Genomic DNA, 13345 nt, shown 5'->3' on the forward strand with positions numbered 1-13345 from the left:
CTTAAGGTGTGGATCCCAGGCTTGCTTATTTTTGTAATTTGCCAGGTGATCCAGATGTGCAGCTAAGATTAATAACCATTGGTCTACAGCAGCGGTTTTCAAACATTGTTCTGTATTAGCATCACCTAGAGAGCTAATAAAATCCTCAGCACTCCAGCTTCAGTGAAGGAGGATAGGGCCTGAGCTTTTATACTTTTCCTAAATTTTCCAGGTGATTCTGACAGGGACCATAGTTTGAGAATATAGTAAAATGTGTTTGACACAATGTGCAAAGTTGTATATTTTTTAGCAGTTCTGTAGGTCATTATGTTGGAAGGGATTTTGGCAAAATATGGAATGTTTTTAGTCTGTGTTTTTATATTGTTAGGCATGATTATTATAGTCTTCTTGGTAATCCAGTATATGAAAGCTTGAAAAATAATGACACATTTGGGACTTGATAAAAGATGGGGAGTTGAGAAAATAGGCAGTCCTATATTATTTTCTGTTATTTATTTTCACAATGGTTTTGATTTTTTCTGTATAGCATTAACTTCTTTGAAATAATTATTAATAAATCTTTAAGATATACAAAAATATATAACCATTATCCAGCTTAAGAAATAAAATATTATCAGCAGAGATGAAGTCACCTTCTCATATCCCTTCTGTATTATTACCTTTTCCTCCATCCTTTTTAGAGGTAACCACACTTTTGAAATTGATATTTACCATGCATTCCTTTCGACCTTTGCTACTTCTATATATACTTGTAAATAATAGATATATACAGCCTATAAACAAAATGCATTTTTGTTTATGCACTTAACATTGTGAGATTAAACTATGTTGATAGATATCTCTAGTTCATTTGTTTTGCTGTAAAATTGGTACGCAATTATATAAAATTATATATCAATTTTATGGCAAAAATAAATCAAAATCACTCTTTCTATAGTAAAAAAATTAGTTTTTTTCAATATCTTGAGGTTACATCAGTCCCATTCTGAATATCTTTGTAAGTTTTTTTTACTTGCATCTGTGTGATTTTAGATATATACCTTCAAGTTTACTAGACATTATCAAATTGATCTCCGAAGTGGCTGTGCCGATTTACCATCTTACTGTCATTCTCTGTATCTTCTTTGGAATTGACAGTCTTTTAAAGTTTTGCCATTTGGGGATTATAAAATAGTATTCTGTTGTGGTTTCAGTGCTAATTTTTCTGAATACTAATATTGGTGAACATCTCTCATTTAGTTCTTTTCTGTGAATTTTTCTGTCTTGCCCAATTTTACATTGAGATGTTTATCTTGTTGATGTGTACAAGCTTCCTGTTTGTTCATTCATGTGATTCTGGATCTTATTCTTATCATATATGTTGCAAATATTTACTGTTATGAGGCTTTGCTCATCTATTTTATACTGTCTTGATGAAGAAAAGTTTTACATTTTAATAGAGTCAAGCCTATCAACACTTGTGACTTATGTTTTGATAACTATATATTCCCATATAACATTGTATCTCAAAAACAATTCCAGGAAGACTAAAAGCCTAAAGACAAAAAACAAAAAGTTATAGATTTAAGAAGAGAAAAAAAGAATCTAATATAATAATAATTGAGTTATTTATTCTATTTTTTCTATAAATTTTCTGGAATTTCTACCGAGACAATATTTTGTCCGGAAGTAATGGATGATTTGGCTTCATTGTTTTCAGTCTTGTACATTTTTTTTTCTTGTCCTCTTGAATTGTTAGAACCTCCAATATATTTTTAAATTATAAGCAATCATAGTGATGGGTCACTTAGGTTTTTTTTTCTGATTTTAAAAGGAATCCTTTTAATACGTTACCATTTAGTAAGATACTTGTGTATAGTTTTGGTGGATATCCATTATCAAACTAAGGAAGTTGCTTGTCATTCCAAGTTTGCTAAAAATTTTATTATGATAGCTGGTGAATTCAAATGATTATATGGTATACTTTTTAAAATGAGTTTTTTTTATGAATTACACAAGTAGATTTCCTATTATTAAAGGATCTCCTTTTTTATGGAGGAAACACCACTTGGTCATTATTCGTTTAATATGTTACTGATTTCTGTTATTAATCCTTTGTGTGCTTTTTCTTTTAGACTTTTGCATGTATGTTCATGGATAAGACTGGGCTGTAGTTATCCTTTATGTTTCATGTTTGCTTTTGACATAAAGTACTTTCTTTGTTTCTTCCCTTCTCTCTCTTTTAAATGTTAAGAAGCATTGGGAATTGGAGGAGGAGATGATTAGGGTAGAGCAGAGCTTGATTGACTCTTAAGCAGTGTCTTCATTATCTGGCTTCTCTCTGTCTCTGTATTCTATTCACTCCTCCTCTTCATGTTGGCGAAAGAGCCTGTATAGCTATTATATAAAAAGTAACATATCTTTCCATCTTTTGTGTACATTATCCATCAATTACTCTGGGTGTTCTTAAAATATTCTGTTATATACTATCTCCCTTAATTTTACCTTGTGATTCTTTAAACTTTTCTTGTATATATTTTGAGTATTATTAGGTGTATATCAAGTTTGAGCTGTAATATCTTGAAACTTTAATCATCATGTACTGACTCTATATCTCTCTAATAATGAATTTTTACTTAAAGCCTATTTGCCTGATATTAATATGGCTTTTATTTTATTGTTTTGAGTGGAGTGTCACTCTGTCACCCAGCCTGGAGTGCAGTGGCACAATCTTGGCTCACTGCAACCTCTGCCTCCTGGGTTTAAGTGATTCTCCTGCTTCAGCCTCTTGAATAGCTGGGACTACAGCCACGAACCACCACACCCAGCTAATTTTTGTATTTTTAGTAGAGACAGGGTTTCACCATGTTGGCCAGGCTGGTCTCGAACTCCTGACCTCGAGTGATCTGCCTGCCCCCCAAAGTGCTGTGATTATAGGCATGAGCCACTGCGCCCAGCTGGCATTCTTTTTACATATTTGTTTTCCCCTTTACTTTCAGGGCTTTTGTGAGCTTAAGTTTAGGATGTGTAAACTATAGGAAACGTTTAGTTGGACTTACTCCTTTAAATGTAATCTATCTTTGTCTTTTAAATATTTAAACCCATGTGATCGTTGACATGACACATTCTTTCTACGGTCTCATTTTGTGCCTTCTCTTCATTCTGTTTATGTGCTAGTCCCCACCCCCACTCCTTCATAAACATGTCTTTTTTCTTAATTTTTTGGATCGAGGATTTCCACACTCCCCCCAACTCCAACAATTTTCCTTCAGTACTGTTTTGGTAGTTACACATTCTATATTATTTTGGCAGTTTCTCTTAAATTTTTAATTATCATATCCAACTTAAAGGGGCATTTTGTGTCCTCGGCCTAATTCTTTTTGGGTGCCCTAATTCTATTCATGCCGTCATTTTCCATAGTTTCTTTCTGAATCTATTTTCCTAGGTTTTACGTACTTTGTTTTCTCTTATTATATGGGTCTTGCTCCATGTCTCTTCCCACTTCTTGCAATGGCTCAGCTCTGCTGTAGAAGCTGGCATTTTTGACTTGGCCAACAGAGACTGTTTGCATTCCTTGCTCTTTTGGCCGCTCTGATCTTTGTCCTTTCCAGTTTAATGGAAAAATTATTAAACTCTGGGCTGTCTACAAAAACCATTATGCTTAACACCCTTTTCAACACTTTTTTCTTTTTATGCTGAGGTTTCATCTGAGTGGATTTTACAAGAACAAAGACAAAACCGTGGATCGAGGTTGAGTTCACAGTGAAACCTGATCTTACCGCAGTATAAACCACATATGGACATCATTGTTTATCCCTCATATTGGCTATTAGTGTAAAAAATAGCATTGGATTAAATTTCACTGTTCGTATAGCTAAGCAAAACATTTTTCTGACCATTTGCAAGGCTGTATTCTCCTGAAAATGTGCTTAGAGATACTCAACCCAGAGTATAGAAAAAAAGAAATGGATAGTAAGAGAACTAAGTTTTGTTCTTCCTTTCTCAATAGCTGAGTAACCTTTGGCAGGTCACATTACCTCGGAGAAGCTTTACCACTATGGGCCAAAGTTAATTCATTTGTAAAATGATCTGGCAGGAGGTATTAGTTATCTATTGCTGTGTAATAAATTATTCCAAAATGTAATGGCCTAATATGATAAATATTTTCTCACAGCTTCTGTAGTCAGACATCTGACCTTGTCTTAGCCAGGTGCCTCTGGCTCAGTTTCTCTTGGAAGGCTGTAGTCAAGGTGTCTTCCAGGACTATGGGATGATCGTTTTCAAGCTCACTCATGCAATTGTTGGCAGGATTCACCTCTTCAGGTGTTGTTGGACTGAGAACCTGAGTTCCTTGCTGACTGCTAGCTGGAGACCTCCCTCAGTTCCTTGCCATGTGAGCCCCTCCACAGTATGACAACTCGCCTCTCCCAGAACGAGGACTCCAACAGAGAAAGTGAAAGAGAGCAAGCAAGACAGAAGCTTCAATCTTTCTGTGATCTAATCTTGAAAGCAGCATCTTATTATTTTCTCCGGTTTCTATTACTTGCACATCACTTGATTCAGCACGCACTCAAGAGGAGAGAGTTCTTTGTCCTTTTTTATATTTAACCTGGTTGCTTCTCTCACATTAGTTGGTGTGAGAAAGAAACTATCTTCATTTTGGCCTTTACTTGATTCAGTCATTAGTTATGTTAGAAGGCACACACCTTTCTTAAGTAAGAATCTATTTGGGTGTCAAGAAGGACTACCTTCTGCCTCTGGAGGAGTTGAGCGACTGTATACATGTCATATATCTCACATATGTATAATCCACATAAATGTAAAGCATATATTTAAAAGTCAAAACAACATTAGTTTGATTTGAAAGCTTCAGAATAAAGATGATTGCAAAGTCTTATTTTCATTTTTAAAAGTCAAAGCCGATATAAATGAAGCTCCATTTGTAATTTTGGATTACTGGTGATATAACTATATTATTGTTTAGACTATTTAAATATATTTATGAGTTTTTTTGTGATAAAAGTTATAGGATGCATTTTGCTTCCCATACTGATACATAGGAAGGACACTGGTCAGAAAAATTGGTTGTAGGTAGAAGCTCTGCCATTTCTTGGTAATGGCACAATTTATCTAAATATCAGTTGCCTTATTTGTAAAATGAAGTTATCGATACCACAGTCTCAAATTAGATGTTTCATGCTTTATAAATGATTGTGTTCTACAACTAAATGGAGCTTCTTTGACTAACCTCTTGTTTCAGGCCACATGTGACCAACGTGGCTGTTGCTGGAATCCCCAGGGAGCTATAAGTGTTCCCTGGTGCTACTATTCCAAGAATCATAGCTACCACATGGAGGGCGACCTTGTAAACACAAATGCAGGTAAGCCAGAGTCTGCCATGATGCAGGAGGTGCAGACCCTGTGGAGGTTGACTCTGTATCCCCCAGAGGAGAGCTGGGGCAGCCTGCAGAGTTCTGCTCTGTGGGGCCACATAACCACATGTGACAGAAGGTGGGCACTGCTCTTAATCAAGGACTAGAATCTATGTGGGCACCAAGGAAAAATTACTCTCTGCCTTGGGAGTTGAGGGACCATGTTCTCTTTCTAGCTTCCCCATTATGGACCTTCATGACTGTGCAATAATCATTGATCATTTTTGTTTTCAAGCTTATCCCTTTTGAAGTGGGGGATTTGAAATCAGTAACCTCTCAGACTACTTCCAACTCTAATTTTATGCTATTTTTATGAAATGGAAATAATTCCAATCTTATAAACATGTTATGAAAGTTACTAGTCAATATAAGTGTTCATGGAGTGAATAGCCCCTCTTCTTCCTCCCACTCTAAAATGCAGAGCATTGGCCGGGCACAGTGGCTCACACCTGTAATCTCAGCACTTTGGGAGGCTGAGATGGATGCATCATGTGAGGTCAGGAGTTTGAGACCAGCCTGGCCAACGTGGCAAAACCCCATCTCTACTAAAAATACAAAAATTAGCAGGGTGTAGTGGTATGCGCCTGTAGTCCCAGCTACTCAGGAGGCTGAGGCAGGAGAATCGCTTGAACCCAGGAGGCAGAGGTTGCAGTGAGCTGAGATTGTGCCACTGCACTCCAGCCTGGGTGACAGAGCGAGACTCCATCTCAAAATGCAGAGTATAATGATGACCATTCTAGGGGATAGCAGAAGGTGACACTTTAGGGAGGCTCTCAGTATAAAGGAAGAGGCATGTTCCCCTTTCAGATGCTCTTGGCCTGATGGACTGTTCCAATAAGATCTCAATTCTCACCTGGTTTACCATTTAATTAGGGAGATGGCATCAATGGATATAATCACCTGTAATGTAATATGAAAATAACTGAGAAGGAATTACGTATGTGTATATCAGGTCTGAGAATGTAAAGGGCATCTAATTAACACCAAATGACTGATGAGCTTGTGGAATGAGTGTTAGGCTTATTGGGGGAGGTTTTCAATCAGATTTTGTAGAAGAGAGACATAGATTTTTATATAATGTAATGATGATATCTAGCTCCAGAATCTGCCATAGATAGTATGTGCATATGATGGGGTATATATCTGTCTTTTCCCTTCTTTTGAGAAATAAAGGCTTTTCATCAATCCCTTTGACATGTATCCTAATTTTTTTTTTTTTTTTTTTTTTTTTGAGATGGAGCCTCACTCTGTCATGCAGGCTGGAGTGCTGTGGTGCGATCTCAGCTCACTGCAACCTCCACCTCTGGGGTTGAGGCGATTCTCCTGCCTCAGCCTCCGGAATAGCTGGGATTACAGGCGTGTGCCACCACACCCAGCTAATTTTTGTATTTTTAGTAGAGATGGGGTTTCACCATGCTGGTCAGGCTGGTCTCCAACTCCTGACCTTGTGATCCACCCGCCTTGGCCTCCCAAAGTGCTGGGATTACAGGTGCGAGCCACTGTACCCAGCCCCATGTATCCTAATTTTTATGTGGCTATTATTTGAGAATTTGCAGAGTCAACCATGAAAATCCTTTTTTTCTCCTGTGTTAGGATTCACAGCCCGGTTGAAAAATCTGCCTTCTTCACCCGTGTTCGGAAGCAATGTTGACAATGTTCTTCTCACAGCAGAGTATCAGACATCTAATCGTTTCCACTTTAAGGTTGTAATTTGTTTATTTTTTTTTGAGTTTTTTTGAGAGACTTTTATTCCATATCTGATGACTGCAGTTACTACAAAATAGAAAATTTTGCTACTGGAGGTATTTTTCTATACTGCTATTATTAATTAGCACCTGTATGTTAAAGACATATACAGAATAGCCTTCCTTTACTGTGATAACTTCCTGAATATGTATTACAGTTTACTAGTGAGTTTGGCTTTCATTCATTTACTCTAGATAACATGTGGAATGTGGTAGGAAGATAAAATAAGGAAGTATCATAGCTTTCAATCCATCTCTGCAGATGTGCTGTGTATGTCTCTACCTAAAGACTAACTTATGCCCAAAGGTGAACCATTTGAATTTGGTAACATAATGAGTACATCTACCTTAGATATGAGGTCAGTTTGATAAGTGCCTGATTCCAGTATTGTAAGTAGGGATATTGGCAAGCTCTGACAAGTTTTTATTTTGGCTTTCCTTCTATTTCTATCTCTGCACAGTTGACCGACCAAACCAATAACAGGTTTGAAGTGCCCCACGAACATGTGCAGTCCTTCAGTGGAAATGCTGCTTCTTCTTTGACCTACCAAGTTGAAATCTCCAGAGAGCCATTTAGCATCAAAGTGACCAGAAGAAGCAACAATCGTGTTTTGTAAGTTTTGGAAACCTATCTAAGGATAAGAGTAGGAAGGTTACAGGGAGGTCTGTAAGCATGAAGAAGGGGGTGTTTCAACAATATTCCTGAAGGTTGTGAGCCCATTATTGGTGACCAGACCCTTTACTTTCTAAAGTATATATTTTTTCTGGCTTTCTTTCTCTTTCTTCTGTTTGCACAATCATTTTTTTCTCTTTATTTTTCCCTTTATTTCCCTATGTCTGTAATATATAACCAGCTGTCCACCAGTAAATATTTACTGAACATCTCCTATCGTAAGTATAGTGTTCTGGTCATGTGGTAGGCTTTCTGGTCTGGGAGACTAATGTAAGAAATTTGCACATGGTCCCTTTCTTCAAGGAGTCCTAATCTCTTGTTTTCCATAGAAAAATGTCACAGGAGGGCAAATGGGACTGAATGAATGGGGGCTATTGAGTCACTGAGATATAAAGGACGCTTTTCTAAGCACTTATGTTCTCTCCACCCTGCTTGCTCACCCATCCTTGTGTTCTCCACCTGTGTCTAGGTTTGACTCGAACATTGGGCCCCTACTGTTTGCTGACCAGTTCTTGCAGCTCTCCACTCGACTGCCTAGCGCTAACGTGTATGGCCTGGGAGAGCATGTGCACCAGCAGTACCGGCATGATATGAATTGGAAGACCTGGCCCATATTTAACAGGGACACAACTCCCAATGGAGTAAGCTTTCAAATGGGACCCTTTCCACTGAATATCATAGTCTCATTCTTGAAGGTCACCTCTAGTATTACAGTGTAGTGTTTAAGAGTAAGAGTCTAGAGTGAGACTACCTGGCTTTGAATTCTAGTCTTGCTACTCACCAGTTACGTGGTTCTGGGTGTTACTTACCTCTCTGTTTTCAGTTTCTTATCTATAAAATGGAAGTAATATTTCAATAGGGTTGTGGTGAGGATGAAATGAACTGATACATGTAAAGTATCTAGAAGAATGGCTGCCAGAAAGAAGGTGCTCAATAAATGCCAACTCCTTCATATTTTCCTAACCAGACAGGGAGAAGATATTACTAATATCTGTATTCTCAACAACAGTTGATTGTGATCTCCATACTTTTAGGATCACCTTTAATCACTGACTCACCAGGTTTATCACCACAATAGGATAAAGTCTCAGCTAAAACAATCATTTTTTTGAATAAAGAATGATTGTGGTAGTGAAAGAACAGACAGAGTTTTGTTGTTATTGTTTTATTTTATTTCCACTTTGTTTTGACTGCTAAAATTTGAAGTAACATTGTTTTCTGGATTTGGCAATACTCTGTTGTTCAGGGCCTTTCTTTTTCTTTTCTTCTTCTCTCTTTGTTTGAGATGGGGTCTCACCATCACCCAGGCTGAAGTACAGTGGCGCAACCATGACTCACTTTAGCCTCAACCTCCCTGGGCTCAGGTGACCCTCCCGCCTCAGTGTCTGGAGTAGCTGAGACTAAAGGTGCGTGTCACCATGCCTGGCTAATTTTTTTTGTATTTTCTTTGTAGAGACTGGGTTTCGCCATGTTGTTCAGGCTGATCTCAAACTCCTGGACTCAAGCGATCCTCCGGCCTCGGTCTCCCGTAAGTGCTGGGATTACAAATGTGAGCCACTGTGCCCGGCTGGGCTTTCTTGACTAAGTAGAATTAATGGATGGATTGAAGGAGATTACAGCAATAATTTATTAGTCAACTATATATATATATATACACACACACACACATACGTGTATGTGTATATATATTTAGCCATAGAGTCTAGAAAATATAATTTCTTGTTAGACAAAACTGAGGCCCAGCGAAGCCAAATTAATAGCTCAAGGCAAAAGAGTTTGTAAGAACAAGAATGGCCTGAACCCGGGAGGCAGACCTTGCAATGAGCCGAGATCATGCCACTGCACTCCAGCCTGGGTGACAGAGCGAGACTCTGTCTCAAAAAAAAAAAAAGAGTTTGTAAGAACAGAGGAAGAATCTAATCCCTACTTTGTGTAATTTTAAGCCCAGGCTCTGTATTGTACATATGCCTATCAGAAAAGCAGAAAAGTTGTTGAGTCAGAGCAGCTTACCTAAGAATAGTTGGTGACAATTGTTTCATTAAGGAGCCTGAGATCCTTGCTTCTCAAAGTGTGTATATAGCAGGGGAACCACTGTGTGAGAGAGGTGGGCTTTCAGTCCCTTCTTCCATCTATTGAATTGAAATCTGCATTTAGGGCCAGGAGCAGTGCCTCACACCTGTAATCCCAACACTTTGGGAGGCCGAGGCGTGTGGATCATTTGAGGTCAGGAGTTCAAAATCAACCTGGTGAAACCTCATCTCTACTAAAAATACAAAAAAATTAGCCAGGCATGGTGGCGAGTGCCTGTAGTCCCAGCTGCTTGGCAGGTTGAGGCAGGAGAATGGCGTGAACCCGGGAGGCAGAGCTTGCAGTGAACCGAGATTGAGCCACTGCACTCCAGCCTAGGAGACAGAGTGAGACTCCATCTCAAAAAAAAAAAAAAAAAAAAGCCAGGCGGTAGTGGCACACACCTGTAATCCTAGCTACTCGGGAGGCGGAGGCAGGAGAATTGCTTGAGCCTGGGAGGTGGAGGTTACAGTGAGCCAAGATCACGCCACTGCACTCCAGTCTGGGCGACCAAGTGAGACCCTGTCTGAAAAAAGAAAAAGAAATCTGCATTTAACTAAACTGCCCATGTAGTTTATGGATACACCAAATTTTGAGAAATACTTTTCAAGAGCAATAGTTATCAAATGTGACTACATGTTGAAGTTACCTGGGGAAATTAGAAAATAACAGCCATGTCTGCTTCTACCTCCAGGGATTCTGTTTTAATTGGTCTGGGGTGCAGTCTAGGTTGAGAACTCCTGTTCTGGAGTCTTGAAGACAAGCCTAGACTAGAGCTCCATCTAGTTACCTGATTCATATTAAAGCATATTGACGGAGCTTTTGCTGATGAGGTTAAGTCAGGTTAAGACAGGCCTCTTTGAGAGGGCAGCTTTTTGAATTACATTTTAAAAATTCCTATCCTCTTACCTTCTAAAAAACATCACAGCCTTCACAGTCCTTCTAGATGAATGATCATAGCTGGCTCATTCTGTAAGAAAACATGAGTTCACTTAGTTAACATCAACTAGATATAGTCCCCATCCTTTAAAAATGTGTCTTTATGACCCTGAATCTCCTGTCAATTAGTTGCATGATTAAGACTGATTTCCTAAACCAACCCCACAGTGTGATGCTGAGACTTCTTAGTTGTAAATTTTGGTTTTTAATTATCTTTCTGCAGAACGGAACTAATTTGTATGGTGCGCAGACATTCTTCTTGTGCCTTGAAGACGCTAGTGGATTGTCCTTTGGGGTGTTTCTGATGAACAGCAATGCCATGGGTAAAGGAATATTCATGGAAAAAACAAGCACAAGAGTGATTTTCAGTCCCTTTCTTACAGCACTATGATAAAAGGAATGGATCCCTTTAAGAGTGACTGAGCCATAGTGTAGGGAGGGCCCTATAGAGTCTCTAATTGTGCTATCCCTACTTCATTACCTGTTGATCCATGGCAGCCATGAGTAGGGGATTTTCTCCTAGCTTATGATTTTCCTGAATCTGGTGGCCTCTGTTGGAATATTTTCTATTATCAAGTTAAGGAGCTCACCCTTCCCTATAATTTACTCTGAGATAGTTTCCACCAATGTGTTCTTCTCTGTCTTCAGCCTTGTAGTCAGTAGATCACAGTGGCAATGAATTGCCACAGGGGAAGAGAAGATGTATCCGAATTTCCCAGGATTGATGGTGGGCATAGGGTATTGATCCATACCGCTTCTTAATTGAGAGTCATCGATTCAATCAGTGCTCCTCAAAGTGTGGTCCCTGAATGGGTCACAGACTATTTCAGGTCTATATTAAGATGAGTATAGAAATGGCGAGTAAGCAATGCTGTAGCCTCCACATGCACACATGAACCTTTTTCTAGTAATTCATTTTCATATTATTTTATGAAAATATCAGCTTACAGTGAAATGGAAATTAAACAAAATAAAGATCTGATTCTCGACCACAGATACCCGAGAAGCACTCTGAATGATCTAAGATGATTCTAGGACATCTAAGAGATGAATCTAAGACGATTCTAATAGAATCTTAGATGGTCCTAAGGTACTTAAAATACCAAATAACCTAAGAATAGACTGAGATAATATAATAAGGACTGTACAGTTTTAGATAGGTGAAAGGAACCAGAAAATAAGATGAGTCAGACTTGGGAAAGGCCACAAGATCCTAGATACTCTGTATGAGTTGTTCCTATGACCAAAGAGTGCATTGCAATATTTCTCGAGGCATTTTATTCCTAGATGCAAATCAAGGTAATGACTCAACTTTTGAGAATGGTGATTGGCACATAGAGGGGTTTTGAATTTATGATACAATTTCTGACTTTTTTTTTAGTTTGGCTTTTGTTTGATGTGAGATTCAGTGAGGATAGTTACCTCCATGTCTAGTTGAATTATATTCTCACAATAATGATGGGGTATGTAGTGGGACATGTTCTGTGGTTGTGAAAGTCAGAGAGGAAAAACTTTTCCTCTAACCTCTTAGGGTTAATTCTTGGGAGCCTGCAAATTAAACTGGCAAAAAAGGTAGATTAGCAATAGAAAAGACAGAATTTATTTACACATGTAATATACATACACACAGGAGTTCTCAGTGATGAGTAACTCAAAGCAGAGATTATAACTTGGGGCTTCTATACAATCTTAATTAATAGGTGAAAGGGAAGGGGGAAAGACACTTAGGCGAGAACAAATGACTTTTTGGAAAGATAAATGGGCCCTTAGGAGAGTAGGTGGGAGGTTGTGATAGTCTTGTGACACTGTCTATGTGGGAATGGTGCCTGTTGTCTCAGAGAAGATTAGAGGTACTGCTTGGAGCAGATTTATGACAATTGCTTTTTATTGAGTTCTTTTGGGAGGCTCTGCTTTTAGGTACATCAGGGATTTCAGTAACTTAAATGCCTTCAGTCCAAAATAATTTTTTTACGTCACAGTGGCTTATTCTGGACCCCTTCATAAGCCTGGCTGCTTTTTCCCCAGAACCTGGGGCCTGGCACAAGACACTAAGACACTCCAGTCAGTATTATTAAAATCTGCCACAGAAAAGATGCCTTGGCTGCCATGTGCTGTGAGGGTGGACTTGGATGGTCAGGGTTTTCCCTTGGTATTCACAATGTGAGGCACTAGGGTCACTTTGTTAATGTTCACATGGTTAGTGATCCTGTGTTATTTTAAAACTTGGTAGTTACTATTCAAGAATCAATTCTGATTTTTATTTTGTTCATTTTTAACCTTTCAAGAGGTTGTCCTTCAGCCTGCGCCAGCCATCACTTACCGCACCACTGGGGGCATTCTCGACTTCTATGTGTTCTTGGGAAACACTCCAGAGCAAGTTGTTCAAGAATATCTAGAGGTAAACTTAGGATGTCAAGATGATGACTGAGGAAATCCTCAACAGCAAATATTTTAAAAAAGTAAAATTCATGTGCAAGTGTGACCCACAAAATCTGCTGTTACAAATTTGA

At 38.6% G+C, this 13345-nt stretch overlaps 1 protein-coding gene across 1 annotated transcript in view; it reads left to right on the forward strand.

Moving 5' to 3' along the window:
* MGAM (maltase-glucoamylase) overlaps positions 1-13345 on the forward strand; it is a 239787-nt gene that overhangs the window by 144536 nt on the left and 81906 nt on the right. Inside the window, exons 7-12 of the mRNA XM_055284278.2 lie at positions 5240-5360; positions 7005-7114; positions 7618-7769; positions 8299-8470; positions 11059-11158; positions 13121-13233. Coding sequence (XP_055140253.1) covers positions 5240-5360; positions 7005-7114; positions 7618-7769; positions 8299-8470; positions 11059-11158; positions 13121-13233 — 768 coding nt within the window. The remainder of the gene's footprint in view (positions 1-5239; positions 5361-7004; positions 7115-7617; positions 7770-8298; positions 8471-11058; positions 11159-13120; positions 13234-13345) is intronic.

This window comes from Symphalangus syndactylus, chromosome 6 (genome assembly GCF_028878055.3).
Source record: "Symphalangus syndactylus isolate Jambi chromosome 6, NHGRI_mSymSyn1-v2.1_pri, whole genome shotgun sequence".
Classification (NCBI taxonomy): domain Eukaryota; kingdom Metazoa; phylum Chordata; class Mammalia; order Primates; family Hylobatidae; genus Symphalangus; species Symphalangus syndactylus.